The sequence below is a fragment of the Fistularia commersonii genome, chromosome 20 (genome assembly GCF_037954325.1).
Source record: "Fistularia commersonii isolate RoL2024-O1a breed Wild chromosome 20, RoL_Fcom_v1.0, whole genome shotgun sequence".
NCBI classification, from domain to species: domain Eukaryota; kingdom Metazoa; phylum Chordata; class Actinopteri; order Syngnathiformes; family Fistulariidae; genus Fistularia; species Fistularia commersonii.
The window spans coordinates 13,235,620-13,253,719 of NC_141303.1; the positions used below are offsets into that span (position 1 = coordinate 13,235,620).

The 18,100-nt window shown below is 38.9% G+C and overlaps 1 protein-coding gene across 2 annotated transcripts; it reads left to right on the top strand.

Moving 5' to 3' along the window:
• Positions 1–6,222: 6,222 nt before the first annotated feature.
• On the top strand, positions 6,223–15,489 carry clu (clusterin). Of its 2 annotated transcripts, XM_086167455.1 has the most exons (10): positions 6,223–6,356; positions 8,972–9,132; positions 9,281–9,429; positions 10,402–10,572; positions 10,665–10,835; positions 11,702–11,915; positions 12,319–12,459; positions 13,461–13,684; positions 14,312–14,496; positions 14,888–15,489. In XM_086167455.1, the coding sequence occupies exons 2-10, from the start codon at positions 9,018–9,020 to the stop codon at positions 14,898–14,900; spliced, it is 1,383 nt and encodes a 460-aa protein (XP_086023581.1). In that variant the 5' UTR covers positions 6,223–6,356; positions 8,972–9,017; the 3' UTR covers positions 14,901–15,489. The 2 variants fall into 2 exon arrangements, with proteins under 2 accessions (XP_086023581.1, XP_086023582.1); XM_086167456.1 differs by lacking the exon at positions 14,888–15,489 and having other exon boundaries at positions 6,227–6,356; positions 14,312–14,500.
• The last annotated feature ends 2,611 nt before the right edge of the window (positions 15,490–18,100 follow it).

The following is an 18,100-nucleotide window of genomic DNA, read 5'->3' on the forward strand; positions in this document are numbered from 1 at the left end:
CGACATTATTTGAAAAATTAATTTAGGTTATTTACAGCCACACCTTCGAATTCAGCACAGTTCTAAATTGGATTCCATATGATTATTGGATTCCTGTAATCCAATTTTAGTATGTTGAGGAAAGAAATTGCAAGCTTCCTTTTTTTCATGCATATTTTAAAAATAAAACACAGGTGTATTTCAAGTCATGATTACAGATGTAACTAACTATTCCTGATTTATGACTGCATAAATGAATACTGGCAAAAAGTTAATTTACATCGTTTTATAAAAAAATTGAAATATATGTATTGTTGACCAGGCATGACAGTGAAGCAGTAACGAGGGTATTGATTTTATAAATGGAGTTTCTGCCACCTAGTGTTACACTGAGCCATTGCACCCTTAGGATTGACAATCTTATAAAAGCATTTTCAGAGACAAGATTTTTTTTGTTTTATTTTTTAAATTCACATATGTGTATCCCATGATATTATAACTAAATTGGGCTTTGAGCGGTGAACTTTGAAAGTATGTCTGGATAGGAGCCTTCAGGCCTCTGATGATAAAGACTGTTTTTCTCATCATCTGGACATGATACTTAAATCTGTGTGTGTGTGTGTGTGTGTGTGTGTGTGTGTGTGTGTGTGTTGTTTTTTTTTTCTTCCTGCTTTCAGAGACTCTGGGAGCTAGATGACAATAACCCAACCCTGACAAAGTCTGTAAATATTTAATGTCAAACTTGAATCATCAATATCAAATGTGAATAAACCGAAACTTAAAAGCCAGACTGGAAAAAAATATATACTTTCAGTTTCTGTTGTGTTAAACATGACCGTATCAATCTTTTACAAAGCAGTCGCATATTAGTTATGGAGTTCTTGATGAATGATAAGTAAGATATTACAAATTCCGAGGGCTGATATTTTGGCTGAGTTTTGGCTTTTCAAATAATTTGGTATTAATTTTCGGTGATGCAGCATTTCGGTTTGTCAGCATTTAGAATCAGTTTTAGCTGCACTAGTGCGAGCTGAATCGCATCAAAAGTTTTCTGCACAGATTCAATTGCTTTCACAGGGGTGGATCCAAAGCAGTAGATGATTGTGTCATCAGCATAAAGATGAACATTGGCATCTGACAGATTTTTTTCCTCGTTCATTAATGTACAAAATGAACAAGAGGGGTCCTGATATTGAACCCTGTGGCACCCCCTTTTGGACACTCAAAGAGTCAGAAACCAGACCATCACATTTAACGCACTGAGTCCTGTCACTCAAGTAATTTCTAAACCAAGAAAGTACAGTTAGAAAATCCAAAACTGTTGAGCCGATGCATTAAAACAACATGGTCTACAGTATCAAAAGCTTTTGACAAATCAATAAAAAGCGAGGCACAATATTGCTTCTTATCAAGAGCAATATGTATGTCATTGACCACCTTTGTGGCTGCTGTGATGGTACTATGTTTTTTCCTGAAACCTGATTGCAAATTTGAAAAAAGTTCATTGGAAGATAGAAAAACTTTGCTGATCACAGACAAGGGATTCAATCATTTTCGATAAGACACACAAATTTGATATTGGTCTGTAATTAGTTAAAACCGCTGGGTCACCTCCCTTTAGTAAAGGAGTACAAAAAAAGACGATTTCCAAATGGCAGGGATTTCACCACTTTGGGTCGAGAGATTGAAGAGGACTGTAAGGGGCTGTGCTACAAAACCTGCTGCTATTTTCAGAAAATAAAATTCTATCATATCTGGACCAGAGGGTTTAAAAAAGTTTTTTAAACTTTTCTAAAGTTTTGAGTGCTTTATGCACTTGCTGCACAGTAAAAGGAATAAAATTGAAGGGATCCCCACAAAACAATTGAGGATCTGTGCAGGAGTTTACAGAAGCTGCACCTTTTTGTTCAAACAAAGATCCGCACAAGATAAAATGTTTGTTAAAGCAATTTAACATTTCCGCTTTTGCATGGACCGGGACCGAGTCCTTAAGAACAAATTTTGGAAGGGTCTGTGCAGACTTAATTACTGATATAGACTTTATCGCCTTCCAAAATTTGTATGGATTATTTAGATTGTCAGTTGTGACGGATAAGTAATATTCCGATTTGGCCTTTTTGATAAGAGAAGTGCATTTATTTCTTAGTTGCCTAAAAACAGGCCACTCGGCTGCAGCATCACTTTTCCTAGCTTTGGCCCATGCCAAATTGCGCCGATGGATCATGTCTGACAACTCTGGAGAAAACCAGGGATTTTCACGTCCTTTCACTCTAAATTTCCTGATTGGAGCACGCTTGTTCACAATTTTCATAAAAGTTTCCTTAAAGAAAGTCCAAGCAAGCTCGACATCCGGGAGCAGCTCCATCTGTTTCCAGTTAACTAGGGACAAATCATGGTGAAATGCTTGTTCACTGAATTGTTTTAAGTTTCTCTTGTGGATAACAAGGGGATAACTTTTCGGGATTTTAGTGTCCCGGCAAGCAGCAACAGCGCAGTGATCACTCATATCAATGCAGAAAACTCCCAGAGCTGAGAATTTATGAGGAACATTTGTAAGGATGAAATCTAGTAAAGTGGATTTATCAGGACTTCCAATATTTGGCCGAGTAGGTAGATTGACCGATTGACCTAGATTATTTGAGTCACAGAAGCACTTAAACTCATCCGAAACTGAGGTTAACCAGTCCCAATATAAGTCCCCGGACAGCAAGAGTTCATTATGCTTAAGTCTAGATAAAAGATGTATTAATGTTGACAAAGCGTCCTTTTTGGCAGAGGGAGGCCTATAGCAACCAACAACCGTTAAACAGAGGGATTTCGCAAAAGCTAAAAACTCCAATTGCTTTCAGATGGATTCAGATAGAAGAACTACAACAACAAATCTTGATTTCACATAAATTGCTACACCTCCACCTTTCTTGGGCCTGTCAGTACGAAAGATATTATGCCCAGGAACGTCAACGCTCTCATTTGGAGTCGAATTAGAAAGCCACGTTTCAGAGATGATCACAATATCAGCATCTGTTGACTTAACCCACATTCTGACCATGTCTATCTTGGGTAATAAGCTGCAAACATTAAGATGGACACATTTGAGACCAGTCATTGATTTGAAATCAGCAGGAGTCTGAATACAGGGTTTGGTTGTACATTTCCAGACAGAAGTAAGAGTAGAATAATTAACAACCTTTGTTTGACATTAGATTTTTTGCACGGAATCTTCGTGTGTTAAGGACAAGTGATGTCTTTCCTTAAGTGAGAAAGTAAGATTATTTAAGGCAAGAAAACGTAAACGTAAATATACCTCCCACAGCACATTGAACAACAAGTTTGCAGCCCAAGTCAAGTGAATTGGTATTTGATTAGGATATCTCACAGCAGTGGAACAGCTGCTGCTAAAATATGTATCCCAAATGTCCAGTACATTTCAACAAGCACAATAAGCTTATAGCAAATGCATATATCTTCAAAATCAGAAGCTACTGATTAGCCTACCAACACTTGCTGAGGCTGGCAGGATCCAGGCAGATGAAGCAGGTAGGCCTCAGGCTGCAGGGTGATAGCCTCTCAAGACACAAATTTGCCCAATTCCACAGACTTTGGTGTAGACTTCCAAAGGAAATCCAAGCTATGGTAAATCAAGATACTAAAAAAAAACAATAAAAACTAATAAAAAAAAAACAACAAACTATTTAAAACAGACAAACACTGAGCAAACACTGAGCAGAGACACCGGACATGCTGCCATCTTGGATTCGATCAGGATAGTTGCAGCAAGACAGCATAAATTTGTGTGAATGAGGGGGAACCCGTGTGGAACGATGAGGATATACAGGGAGAGAAGATAAAGAAGCTGGAGGATTTTATGAGTACATCAATTCAGAGCAATGGAGAGTGTGGAGAAAAGCGTCAGGGGTGATGTGTGCTAAATGAGCCAGAATGGAAGGAAAGTTGTACAAGACAGCGGTGAGACCACAGATGCTTTACGATTGTGAGGCAGAGATATTGAGGAAAAGACAGGAAGCAGAGCTGGAGGTAGCAGAGACGATGTTGAGGTTCTCTTTGGGAATGACAGGAATGGATAAGATTAGGAATACGTTCATCAGAGGGACATCACATGTTAAATGTTTAAGATCAGAGAGACAGAGATGCTTTGGTACAGAGGAGGGATAGTGAATATACTGGTAGAAAGATGTTAAGATTCGATCCACCGGGCAGGAGGCCTAGAGGACGACCAAAGAGAAGATTTAGTGAAATAGGACATTAAGTTAGTTGGTGTAAAGAAGAGGATACAAAGAATAGGATTGGATGAAGGATGTTGATTTGCAGCGGCAATCCCTCAAGCGAAAAACCAAAGAAGAAACAGCAACAACAACAACAACAATAGCAATAATAACAATAACAATAATAATATATAATGCAAGATAGCTAGATAGAAAGGTAACTAGCTTGCTAGCTGGCTAGATATATTCATATGTACATACATGCATATATTTATCATACACCATCATGACACATAATTCATTAATTTCATTCATTATCAGTGCCATTTATCCTATGTTTCGGGTCACAGGGCTGCTGGAGCCCATCCCAGCTGTCAGTATGCGAGAGGCAGGGTCCACCCTGGACTGGTTCCCGATCGATCACCGGGCCACATATAGAGATATACAGCCATTCACCCTCTCATTCACACATAATATAGCATACAACCATTTGGTTTACACATTTACACATCCATCTGGACAATCCACGGTCTCCAGTGATCATGCAGCTTTTTCTGGACCGTGGACATGTTTTGCTCCCCCTACTATATAGTCTGCAGGTGCACGGCCTGACAACTTCTGTGGAGTGGCCCTTTTAAGGGTCTCTGGGGTTCCTCTGTTTTGAAAGCTTCCCATAACGTTCATGGAATATTCCATTTAGATTGTCTGAGGCTCAAGTGTTCCCAGTACAAAGATGAGATGAAAAAAAAGATTAGACATAAAAAGCCACAATGAGTAATAGGAATATGTGTTCAGTTAAAATGTTTACGGGTAAAATAAAATCCACCTTGTGTGTGTGTGTGTGTGTGGGTGTGGGCCAATGGGCGTGGGCATAATATTTTACTTTTTTTTTAATTCCCTGGACCCTCTGGATAACTACAGAAATTTTTCGGGCAGTCTGTGGTGTTTAAATTGTTTTCGTCTTAGGATAATGTTCTTTATGAATAATTTTCCAAAACAAAAGAGTCTGTTTTTTCCTGTCTTTAAAAAACCCAATTCTTTTGACATTTATTAAATGTCAAAAGAATTCTTGTACGTAAATGTCATTTACGTACAAGAATCAGAGTTTTTGACTTGTAACAGCATGATAAGCATAACAGGAATGGATTAAATTACAGTAATGATGTTAAATACAATAATTCAACAAAGGCAGATTTTAGATTGCTTTAAATGGGCTTCAACTGTATGAAAAATGTATATTAATCATAGAGCTATGACACTATAGTATGTGATTATTCTACATCATTGCATGGTTTTGGATTTAAATGTTGCCAGCAGATATATAGTAACAAATTATTGATAAATCCTTGCGATTCCTTGAGGAAATTCAGAAAGTACACAAATGCGTGCACACACATGGTCCCCCATAGTAATTTGTTTTGCTCTATTAAACAAATTCATTTTAAAACTCTATTCCTGTTTGGTAATAACCATGTACCCAAACCTAATATTTTATTTCATAAATATTCCATATATGTTGAGTCATCATCAGGATGAATTTTGGATTAGATGTTTATCTTTCCACTCGCCAACTCCTGCAGCAGCTGCCAGTAAATTACAAAACTTCTGGAAAACTCCTCAGGCTTTTTAGCGTCAAGCTGGTGTGTGTTAAACCAACAACAAGGAAAAAAAAAAAAAAAATCAATGGAATTTCAAAATAAAACTATTGTTATGGAAAATAACCACGTTCATTTCTGCGATGGCACTGCTGACAGGACTAATAAGATATCATAAACCGATTGTTTTATTTTTGGCCATGCAGAGAAATGAACAAATAAGAAGATTTAAACTTGATGTTATGTGAAATCTCTCCTTTTTCCCATGCGTAATCAACAATTTTCTTCCTTTAAGATCTCACTGTCACCAGCATTTAACACAAAAGCGCATCCATCGCCCTCAAAACTCCACTACGGAAATCCCTGGCTGTTATTTTATTATGAAAGTGCATCTCTAGGAAAGCAAGAGCAGCAGCTTGACGGGTGCAGGATGGGTGCCTGGCTGCTGAATCATGTGCAGGCAGAGTCCCAGAGATCCGCAGGTATAAATACCAGCAGCAAACCGGGGGAGAGAGAGAGACGGACGGCTTCAGACGCTCCGGGACCCGAAGGCACCGAGGTGAGTCACTGGGGCTTAATTTGAGATAGGAAATGTAAGTAAATAAAGGAAAAACTGAACGAAAATAAAGTTCACTTTTATTTCTAGCACCAGGTTTAATAGAAAAAAAACTGAAATTGTCATTTATATTTGCGTTTGGAAGATATATTTTAAAATGTGCATTTAAAACAATTGCAGAGTGTTTTATTTATTGTCGTGTGGGTTTTATTTGAGTTTTTTTTTTTTTTTATGTTTCTCGTGCAGAAGGGATTACTGTGGCTGCTGTGTGTTTTGCTTATTCACGGGTGTGACCTCGATCCCGCATCAAAAACAACTGGATTAGAGATGTGTGATGTCATCGCTATAAATCCCGCACACATTTGCTGTGCGCACAGCAAGAGAATGAGAAAAACGCGTCTCTTGTAACAAGATTATTAGAAAAGGGTTACCATGTTATCGTGCTTTTTCTGTGTGCTTCCGGTTGTATATTATAATTGATATTAAAAACCTTGTTGAATTAAATTGACTTAATTTCAGCAAACCTGAATGACCACTGAATCCATTATCATCCAAAAAATATCCCAAGCGTCCCATTGGATTAGATAATTCCAGATTCTGGTTGATTCAAAAATGTAGGAGTTGTTGATACATACGGATCTGAGTACTTGAAGTGATTTATTACTCCAACATAGTGGATGCAATACATACACACACACATATACATATGCATGTATAAATGTATGTTTATATACACTTATACAGGATTGTCTCAGAAAATTAGAATATTGTGATAAAGTTCTTTATCTTCTGTAATGCAGTTACAAAAACAAAAATGTGATGCATTCTGGATTCATTACAAATCAACTGAAATATTGCAAGCCTTTTATTATTTCAATATTGCTGATTGTGGCTTACATCTTAAGAAAACTCCAAAATCCTATCTCAAAATATTAGAATATTATGAAAAAGTAATTTTTTTTTAATTGCATCACAGAGATAAAGAACTTCATCACAATATTGTAATTTTCTGAGACAGTCCTGTATATATGACAGGGATGCCAGTGAAATACCATGAAATGATGAAAAAGAAGAAAACAGTGTAGAAGTGAGGAGGACAGACAGAGTGTAATATAAAACTAAGTTGGCGTCGAGACAGAAATGCTCTTCTGAAGATGGTGTTTTTAATTTCACTTCATGACGCCGCACGAACTTTAAGGAAGGCAGGGAACATCTGGACATGGCAGTCTGCATTTTCTCTGTTGTGTAACCAGGATCCCCATAGCAGCCAAGCAAACAATGTCGCTCAGCCTCTGCGGGGTAAATAATTTCCTTTTCCCCTTTTTATTTGTCCAACTGTCTGTCTGTTTAACTCTCTCAGGTTGACTCGGGCCTCTCGTGCAGTTCCCTCCCCTCTCTTGTCCCTGACTCATCCTAGATTTTTGGCTTCTCATCATAAACGCCTCAGTGGAAGCAGCCACCCTTTTGTTTACCGGCTTTCAGTAACCAGCGCCCACTAATTAAGCGAGAATTTGTTTTTTCTGGCCTTAAATAGGGAGCCTAATGTCTTTCTGCAGCGGGGGTGACTTTCCATGCAGAAAGTGTTAAATTCGTGGAGTAACCGGATTCTATAAAGAAGAGAAAGTGGGCCATGTCAGGTGGGCGTTCGGTCCCCCCGGGTTTGTGACATATTAATTTTTCCTCTCGGTGGCAACTTACATGGACATAAGTGGTTTATGGAATGGAGTTGAAGGTGAAATGATGCATGTTTTAAAAAAAAACAAACAAAATTAGATCAACATAGTTGAGAAAAATTGTCGACGTGTGAGAAAATCAGTTTGCAGAGATCGTCAAATATTCAGAAAATCCGAGTACAAAGTGTTTCCATAGGAACAAGAGACGGTGGGCGTGCAAAAACACACGAGCAAGATTTCTTTTCCGAGCTTGTCTAAAATGAATTTATTTTCTTGAATACTCATCTCAAAAAATGCAGTGTGGACCTTGAACAATACAATAAACGTGCAAAAAACAAACAAACAGCGTTTCGCAAGGGGTGAGTGACTATGGGTTGCATCCAAAATCTCAGGAAATCCATCCCAGAATGATGTCAGGTGGAGCGTTTCGGTGTCCAGATTTTTTTTCTTTAGCGGTTAAGCTGTCCTTCTCTCAGCAGGGCCTTGTCATTGCCGCTTCGCCTTTGACATTGAATAAAACTCCAACCCCTTGCAGAAGTTGGAGCAAAGATACCGGAGAGACCTCTGTATCTGTCTCGTGTTTGTGTGCGAAGCGACGGTTAAACCAGACATTGTTGAAGGAACGGGCAGCTGACCAAGCACAAGTCAGGGTACTGGGTAAACAGAGAAGGAACCCGCTGTTATCTTTGTGTTTTCCAAAAGGCACAGATGGTCAAAGTCGCACAAAAACATTGATCTAAGGTCAGTCCGGTGTTGATGTCACGCCACCAAGTGCAACCGGAGAACAAAAGAAAGTATCAGATCAATGAATTATTCACATGCATTGATCAGCCCGGTTATTTGGGGTATTTTGCCATGTGAGGGTGAAATCTTACCAATGACCTTAGCATGCATCCAGGTATTACAGCAACATCACGGGAGTCTTTTTTTTTTTTTTTTTCCCAGTTTTTTTTCTCATCATTGCCTGCTGGCCCTTTAAGAGTCAGAGAGGATGTTAATGATGATGATGATGATGAAGAAGAAGGGGTCAAAGCCTTTGGCTGTGCTGGCTCTTTTTCTGGCCTCAGTCAACTGCATTGTTCCTCCGTCCAAAGAAGATCTGAGCCGTAAGCCTTTATTTACACATCCTTTTTTCATATTCGCCCACACATACTTGATAAAAGAAACTTACTTGGTTATTAACAAATCAAAGAGCTATTGCGCATATGACCGATATTCATGCCAATCACCGTCTGCACCTCCTCGTCTCGACAGAGATGTCTCTTCAGGGAGAGAAGTATCTGGACGAACAGATTGAGAACGCCATTAACGGCGTGAAGGAGATGAAGAGCGTGATGCAGAAGTCTTCGGACGACCACAAGAAGTTTTTGGGTGTGCTGGAGAAAACCAAGCAGCTGAAGGAGGTAGAATCCTGATATATATATATATATATATATATATATATATATATGTATATTTTTATACAGAGCCACGAGCCAGGATTTCATTATTACATTGTTTAAGGTTACTTGACATAATTTTTTTGTGCTTATACCTGGTTCAATTCTTATAGTGATAAATGTGGCCCTGTGTGTGTACTAGATCGGGGTCTCAGACTTGCGGCCCTCGAGACAATATTTTGTGGCCCCCTGCCTGAAATCATATCTTTGTGTTAGTGGCGGTTTTATACAGTGGGTTTCAAAAAAAACGGAGGGCAAAGAAAAAATTAGAAAGTAACTTTGCTTCAAAATTTGAAAACAAAATGATTTTTTTTTAATGAAAAAACATCTAGTGGCATTGTTTAAACAATATTTTCTTTTCTTATTTCTATAAACAACACAAAAGCAATAGCAAAAAAAAAAGGGCAAAATAAAAAAGATTTTAATTCGATAACCATAATAGCCATTTTAGTAACCAGAATAAGATTTAATAACCAGAATAACCACCAATAGCCTTGAAAACATTATACCTCTTCTTATACATGCTACCAGTTAATTTTCTAATAAATTCTAGTGGCAAATTTTCCCACAGTGACGTGAATTTGTCTTTTAACTCAACAATATTTCTAGGGTGTCATTTCATCAATTCTTTTTTAATATTCATTTTCAATATTAATTCATCATGTATTTTTTAGAGGAACAGTTCATTACATATAGCGATTTTTACAATTTACCTGTTAACCTTCTTTACACTAAAACGAAGGAAAAATTTGGACTTAGTGTCGCTTTTAGGCAATAATTTTACTGGTCCGCCCCGACATCAAATTAGGCTGTATGTAGTGAGTTTGACAGAGGTGAGTGGTGAGATAATAAAGGAATAATAATAATTTTTAGTCCTAAGTGTACAAAGTGAAAAAACAAGTCCACCCTTGACTCTCCGCATGCGTGTCACCACAGGAGGCGATGCGAGTGGCTCAAGAGAAGGAGATGGAGCTGGAGCAGCAGGAGGAGGTGTGCAACGAGACTATGAAGGCTCTGTGGGAGGAGTGTAAGCCCTGCTTGAGGAGCACCTGTGTCAAGTTTTACTCCAGAACCTGCAGCAGCGGGTCCGGACTGGTTGGGCGTCAGGTGAGTCTTAAATTCAAGACACCGGAGACAAAGAGAAATGTTGAGATTTTGGCTGAAACGGGTGATTTCTATTCCTTTCCGACTCTCTGCAGTTAGAAGACGTGCTGAACCGAACTTCTCCCTTCTCCATCTGGATCAATGGGGAGAAAATGGACGTCCTGGAGCAGGAGGGGCAGCGGCAGGACAAAGAGCTGAAGAACCTGGAGGAAAAATACTCGGTGATGGCTGACGGTGTTGACAACATATTTTCGGACAGTATGAAGGTACTGCGGACAACACTGAAACCCACAACTCCATCTAAAACACAGGGATCATAGTTCCTACACCTTGATGTGGCATTAGTTACTGGTGCAGTGGTCAGCATTTCTGCCTCATAGCAAGTGTCCCTGATTTGAATCCAACAGGGAGTTTGCATGTGTCTTCCCTGCCAATACAGGCAGTAGGTTCATTGGGGATCCTGAATCGCGCTGGTGTCCGAATGAGAGATTGAATGGTTTCCCAAGACAAGAAAATGAAATTAAAAGTTGAAATTTTTTTTTTTACAATATAAGTATTCTCAGTAGCAAGCGCAGCATCTCGATGTTTACATGTGAAGTGGTCATCTCCAGATTTTCATGACATGTGAAAGATATTATGCGAGATGCTTCCATCACATTATTGTATTTCTAATTTTATTTATTTTTTTATTTGATTGTTGTTTCAAGAATGGTTATGTTACTTCTTAACCCTAGAACACTATTGTCAGGTGACTTTCACCCACACAATTCTTGTCATGTGATTTTCATTGTGTTGACATTGCGCTCTATGGGTCCTTGGGTAGCTTCAGGCTGCTCACTGATATTATTAATTGTACATTTGTTTCCCTCCTCCCATCGGCCCATCTATAAATTGATGAAAAGTGTATTTTATCCTGAATATTGTATTCGGTAAAATATACCCAACATTAGTGATGGTGTTACTTATTTTAACGTTAGTGTTCAGTCCAAACTTCAGCAGAACTACATCTGTTTCTCCTCTTCTCTTCATTATCTCTCCTCTCTCTTCGTCTCTCTCTAATTATATTTATATTCATATTTATTTTGCTGTGACAAAATAATTTCCCCTATCTTATCATCTGTTTTTCTCTCAGGTGGCACACCATGTGCACGAAAGTCGCCCGAATTTCTTTATGCCCAGCTTCTTCAGCTCCCACCCTCGCTTGTACCGAAGCATCCCCTCCATCTTCCACGATCCTTTCCATGGCTTCCAGGATCTCTTCTCCCCCTTGGTGAACATGAGGAAGAACTTCCTCGGCTCCATGGACTCCATGATGGACATTGATACTGACATGTCTTCCAGTGAAGGTATACTTTTCAATCACTGTGTTTTTAAAATGTAAAGCATCTTTTAAAAAAAGAATACGGGTGACCTTGTATAGTTCAAAATCGCTTTTTTTAAGGAGAACAGTTTCAAAAGGTTGCGTTGTTTGTCATTGAATGCAGCACTGGCCGTCACTAAGAGAAATGCATCTCACCAGTTTCATATTTTTTTTTGGTTGTCCACACCTCATCTGGAATCCTCACAGGTTCATTCACTATTACAGGAGTGTAATATTAACACAAAATGGTCTTAAAGTTAGTCAACCTGCAGTTAGACTCAATAAATGTACATGAACTGTTCCAATGTGAATTTAAAATGTAAGTATTTGTACTTAAAATGTATGTGACTCGGAGTAGCGGAAAGACAAATAACGGCATCTGGTCGCAGACGGAAACGTAAACGAGGACGTGGTCATCACCAAGCCTTTCGGAAACGGCAGGATGACCTGCAGAGAAATCCGCCGCAACTCAATAGGATGCCTCAAGTTCCGCGATGAGTGTCAGAAGTGCAAGGAGATCCAGGATATCGGTGAGAAGACGCAGCAGTGAAAGTTGTTATTCTAAGAGATAATGACACAGTAACCACACCAGTGATGATGTGATGACAAGTTTGATGGTATACATATTATGTGATCCGGATAAGTTAGTGATAGTATATAGAAGCAGGAAGTTGGGATGTCCACCCTTCATTCATAAAAGTAAAAGAAATATCAATCAATATTGCAACACCCTGTTGAAAATGGGTTGTTACGAACAGCTGTTGTCCAAACACACACACACACATACACACAAAGTGATATATCGAAACCTTCTATGTAATTATTTTTATCCTCTGGATTTTTATCCGTTAAAAGAAACAATGAAAGAGGAGAATAATTTTATTCACTTTTGATCTTTCCAATTTTTTTAACCCAATGTCTCAGATTTTGGAATCAATTCTTGGTGGTTTACACATGGCACATGATTTTGAAAATTTACTGAGGGGAATATTTTGTAAAAGTTAAGAAAACAACAGTTAAATATCCATATTAAAACCAGACAACAATCAAAAAGTTGTCTTTATTCACACTATTATGGATTATTTTTGATTTGAATAACCATCTCACAAACAAACACACGCACACTTAGAAACTGTCACTCAATCTTAGCAAGACTGGAATTTTTGCAAACACAAACTGCATCAGGCTAAAACCCAATTACCCTTTATTATGTAACATTTTATTAGATCTTTTATTTTCAAGCCTAAGTGTGTATCCTGAGGTCCAGTTGTGTTCCACCACCCTCTCCTCCCTCTTTTGTATTTATAACACATGAGTTTCGAGTCGAAAAGAGGAAAGGGATGGAAAATGCAGTTTAAAACTTATTTCTTTAAAACTGCTGCGATACATCACCCATTTGTCAGAGTAACAAACACGAAAGCTAAACTGATTGAGCGGGTAAAGAGTGAAGCAGTTAACATATTTATGAAAATACACACCTGCAGGCTTTTTTTTTTCTGTTCGAGGAGTTGACATGAATGTTTTGCTGCAGATTGCTCGGGGAGGAAACCCCTGCAGGGTCACCTGAAGGAAGAACTGGAGGAGGCGCTGGCCATGACCGAGCGCTTCACCCAGCAGTACAACACCCTGCTGAAGAACTTTGAGGAGCAGATGTTCAACACCTCTTCCCTCCTGGACCTGTTCAACCGCCAGTTTGGCTGGGTTTCGTCTCTGGCCAACAGCACCGACTCGAGTGACATCTTCCAGATTCAGGGGGTTCGTAACGTCCCGCTCTCAATCCTTGAACTGTTAAAAAACAGCTAATCTGAGATTGGTTAAGTTATGAGATGAAGCCGTCCCAAGGGATGAGATTTCGTCATTCAAACACAAACATCACTAGAGTAAAGTTTTGTTTTTAACCCTCGTGCGATCTTAACATTGTGTTTACTCCCCTTGTCCTACGGCTCAAAAATGACCAATAAGACAATTTTTGTACCCTAGTGGTGTACAGCCCACATGGAAACATAAACAAAAAAGAAGTATCACTTTTTCTAATTATGGGGTCTCTTTAGGAAAAGTCATGAAATTTCAAGTTGGAAAAAAAATAGGTTGAGGTGTTTTTTCTACAGCTTAACATGGTAGTGGGTCACTTTTGACCCACAAGACAACACAAGGGTTAATACAGCAGCCCATTGTTATGCTTAGGAAGATCGTGATCATTTTTTTTTTAAAGGTGTCAATTAAAGACAACTCTCATTTTTGGGAAAAGCAAACTTGAAATTAATCAGGATTTTTTTCCCCTCGAGGTTTTTCAGTGAGAAGTAAAATTGGCTCGCTGCAGGAGACGTAATGAGATACGCATCTTTGCAAATAAAATGAAAGGTTTCGGTCTGGGTCCTGCAGGTACACTGCAATGATTCCGACAAGCTGACCGGGCAAGCGAAGCCATCCGACACCAACGTGAGCGTGAAGCTGTTCGACACCCCAGCCATGAATTTCACTGTGCCGGGTGATATTCCGTGGACCGACCCCAAGTTCTCCGAGGTGGTCGCGCAGAAGGCTCTGGAGCGCTACAAGGAGACCAGTGTGTAAGTGTCCATAATTGTAATAAGCCTGTAATGATATCATCCAAGCGTAACCAAATGTATAAACTTGCAGTGCATTAGTTTCACTCACCTCTTCTGGATGTCTTATACTTAATCTATTCACATATTTTCGGACGATCTCAAAGCCATAAAGTACCCAGAGATATCATCCAACAGAAACTAGTATTCATCCACTATCTATAACGCTTATCCTGCACTCAGGGATGTGAGGGTCCCAGTATTCATTGCGAACCATTTTTTCTGACTCTGATCAGATTACAATTAATAATTCATATTTAATCTTCACATCAAAATCAAACACTTGTTCATGCAGAAAAAATAAACTAATTTGCTTTCACTTGAGTTTGACCTCCGTCTTTTTTTTTTTCTCCAGTGTCGCCAAATGAAGTTGGATTCAAAACCCGAGCTGCGTTTTCTGCTCACTTTGCAGATTCAACACACCTGAAACCAACCCATGGATCCCGCTGTAACATTCTGACGCCCCGCTTTTGCAGAAAACACAGTCAAACCTCTGCTTTTGATATAGTTTAGAGCTCTTTGTCCTGCTGTTGGAGGAACTGCAACATAGATAATCAGCCGACTCAGACTTTATGTGTAAGCTGGGATTTACAATAACGGGCCATAGAATTAAACCAAATGGTAGAGTTCGGTTTAAAAAAAAAACCTGCAGGCAGATTAAACTGGGACAAACCTAGTATTGAAGGAGAGTCCTGATTTATATACAGGAAATTAAAAAGTGAATTGAGGCCGTTTCTGCTACTTGAGTGGCCTGGTCTACAGCTCTGAGGATCTCTGGGTTGACGTCGTATGAGTTGGTGGGAGTGGTATATTAGTTCGCTGTAAAAATCACTAATTCAAGAGGCTTGGAGTTTTCTGTGAAGCACAGTTGGTCGTGAGAGGATCGCTTTTAGTTCCTGTGTGTAACAGTCAAAACACTGAAGGCATTTAGAGGCAATAAAGTCTGCTCAAACTCTTTGTCTTTGTCTGTAATTCCTATCTCAAAAGATGACCTCATCAGGAAGTGCTACACAAAACATACATCTGCTAATTTTTAACTCATTAATCCACTATCAAGCAATTTAGGTTCCCCAATGAGCTTGCAGCATTTTTTTGACAAAAAGACAGAAAGACCCAACCCATCTGCATCGAAGCAGGGACCTTGTTGCTGTGAGGTAGAAGTACTGCCACTGCAACACCCCAAAATGCCAATTATGACAAATAGATAAATAAATATATCATGTTGAGTTTTCTTAACAGCCAAATGGTCAAATGTGGCATGTCCAAGTTATTTTTTGGTTGTTACTTTTGTAATTGCAAAGTAATGGCGGGCACTTGTTCTCAAAGTTGTTTTTTTTATTTTTATTTATTAGGAGGTGGTGATGGCTCACACATTTGGGTCACAATCTAATCTTATCATTTCAAACATTTCTAAATTGTTTAATTTAGTTTGAGGTCCAGCACACTGACCTGGCTTTAATTTTTTTTCGGCATTTTTGGCATTTTTAATCTATTCAGGGGACAATATATGTTAGATTTACTTGCTAGAAGCCTCTGATAATGGTATGATAAAATGCCAAGAATGTCAGATCTGCAACAATGATGTTGTTGCAGATCTGCCACAATCTGCAACAATGATGTTGTTGGTCATGCGACTTTTCATTTTACATTATTTATACAAATAAAACTTAGAATCTTATTGTGATTGTGAATTTGAAGTTTTGGGAGATTTTGTTGAACCTTTACAGATATTCTCCACACAAACATAAAGGCAAAATAAGACACAAGTTACACTTACAACAACCCATACTGTGTTGTGATTTGGCGCAATATAAATAAGATCTGACATGACCTCAAAACCCGAATGTATGTGTATGTGTGTGTTTGTGTGTTTAGAAATGGTAAGGAAGAGTAAAATCTTCCTATCATTTTGCCATCTACATCCGGAGATGGATTGAGGGTTTACCTTGGCCAGCTCTTTGTTTTCAACATTTCTTTGTTAATACCCCATGTTTCCATGCTTTCATTTACAAAAAATAGCATTTAAATTGAATGAACGAAACTGAACTCTGGGACATTGCTCAAATATCATTTAAAGAAAGAAGAAAATGCAATCTCTTTGAGAAAAAGGAATCTCTTTGTGATGAGCATCTGACAGGTCAAACTCATTTTCACCGAGGGCCACATCAGCATGACGGTTGCTCTCAAAGGGCCACATGTAACGGTAACAGTATAAATGTAACTAAAATATAACTCCTACTCTTTAATGTGAAAACAACTCACTTATTATTCATCTAATTCAAATCTCATTGAAATGCTATCTTTCTTGAAACAGCCTTCCACGTGCATCAACTTTTCTCTCTTTTTAGACATTAAGGTATCATTTAGAGCATGAGGATACACAGCAATCTAAAGGCGGGATGCCGTCGCTTCGCGGGTAACATGATTGGCATGAATTGTGAGAAATATAGTTTATGGTCAATGCCCGCATTTGATTTCTCTATTTTAAGACAATCGAACCTTTTAAGACTCTCTCGCGGGCTACATTAACTGACGTGGCGGGCCACATTTGGCCCGCAGGCCTTGAGTTTGACACATGTGCCTTTGCTGATTATACCTGCTGAATTAACAATTATCATAAGACTGTAAGCACTACTTTTATTAACAAAAGATCATTATTGGCCCTTCCCTCCCATCTCGCATGGCCCGCTCTGTCTCTGATCACACCTATGCCCTCCATCTAACTCGCTCACTGTTTCTTCCTGCCCCAACCAGTTGAAACAGATCCACCCACACAGAGTTCAGATCAGTCCAAGGTTTCTTCCCGGTAAAAGGCAGTCAGTCCTCGCAGCTGTCACCAAGTGTTTGCTCACGGGGGAATATTGATTTCTGAAAATCATTATGAAGCACGTGGTCCCAACCTGCTCTATATGTAAAATGTCACGGGACAATGATGTTATTTCAAGCGAAATAAAATGACTTGACTTAAACCACTTGCTCATACAACTTGAGTCAGGTGGCTTATCCTGCTTTGAGTTTCCAACTGTCGCTATTAAGTGGAAGAGCTGAATCTTTGCAAAAGAAAGTGGCAGAGAAAGTCACCTTTAAAATATTGTGCTGTTTTTATTTTATTTATTCTTTTTTTGTGTAAAAATCACACAGCTGCTAGTCGACTCTGCAGAGATACAGTACATCCATGCAGTTAAACATCTAGGATCCCACAGCCAAGAGAGAAGGATTTAAATAGAATATTATTTTCGCTGTTAGTCAGCCATTAATGCAAATTTACATAGGAGTCCAAAAAGTGTTTATCATATACAATATACAACATAGATCTGGGAGCAAATAGCATTCAAAATCCCATCAAATACTTGAAACTGATTGCCTCTGCCGGGGATTGACGTTCGGGGGGTGGGGAGGGGGCTGTTTTGCTAGCAAACATAAATCGAACCCCCTGCATGAAGGTGTTTAATAGGGTTTTAAATGATATTAGTTCCAGGTCTGGAAACGTAACACAAGCACGCACACACACACACACACACACGCACACACACGCACACACATTCACACACAGATTCATCATCGTCAT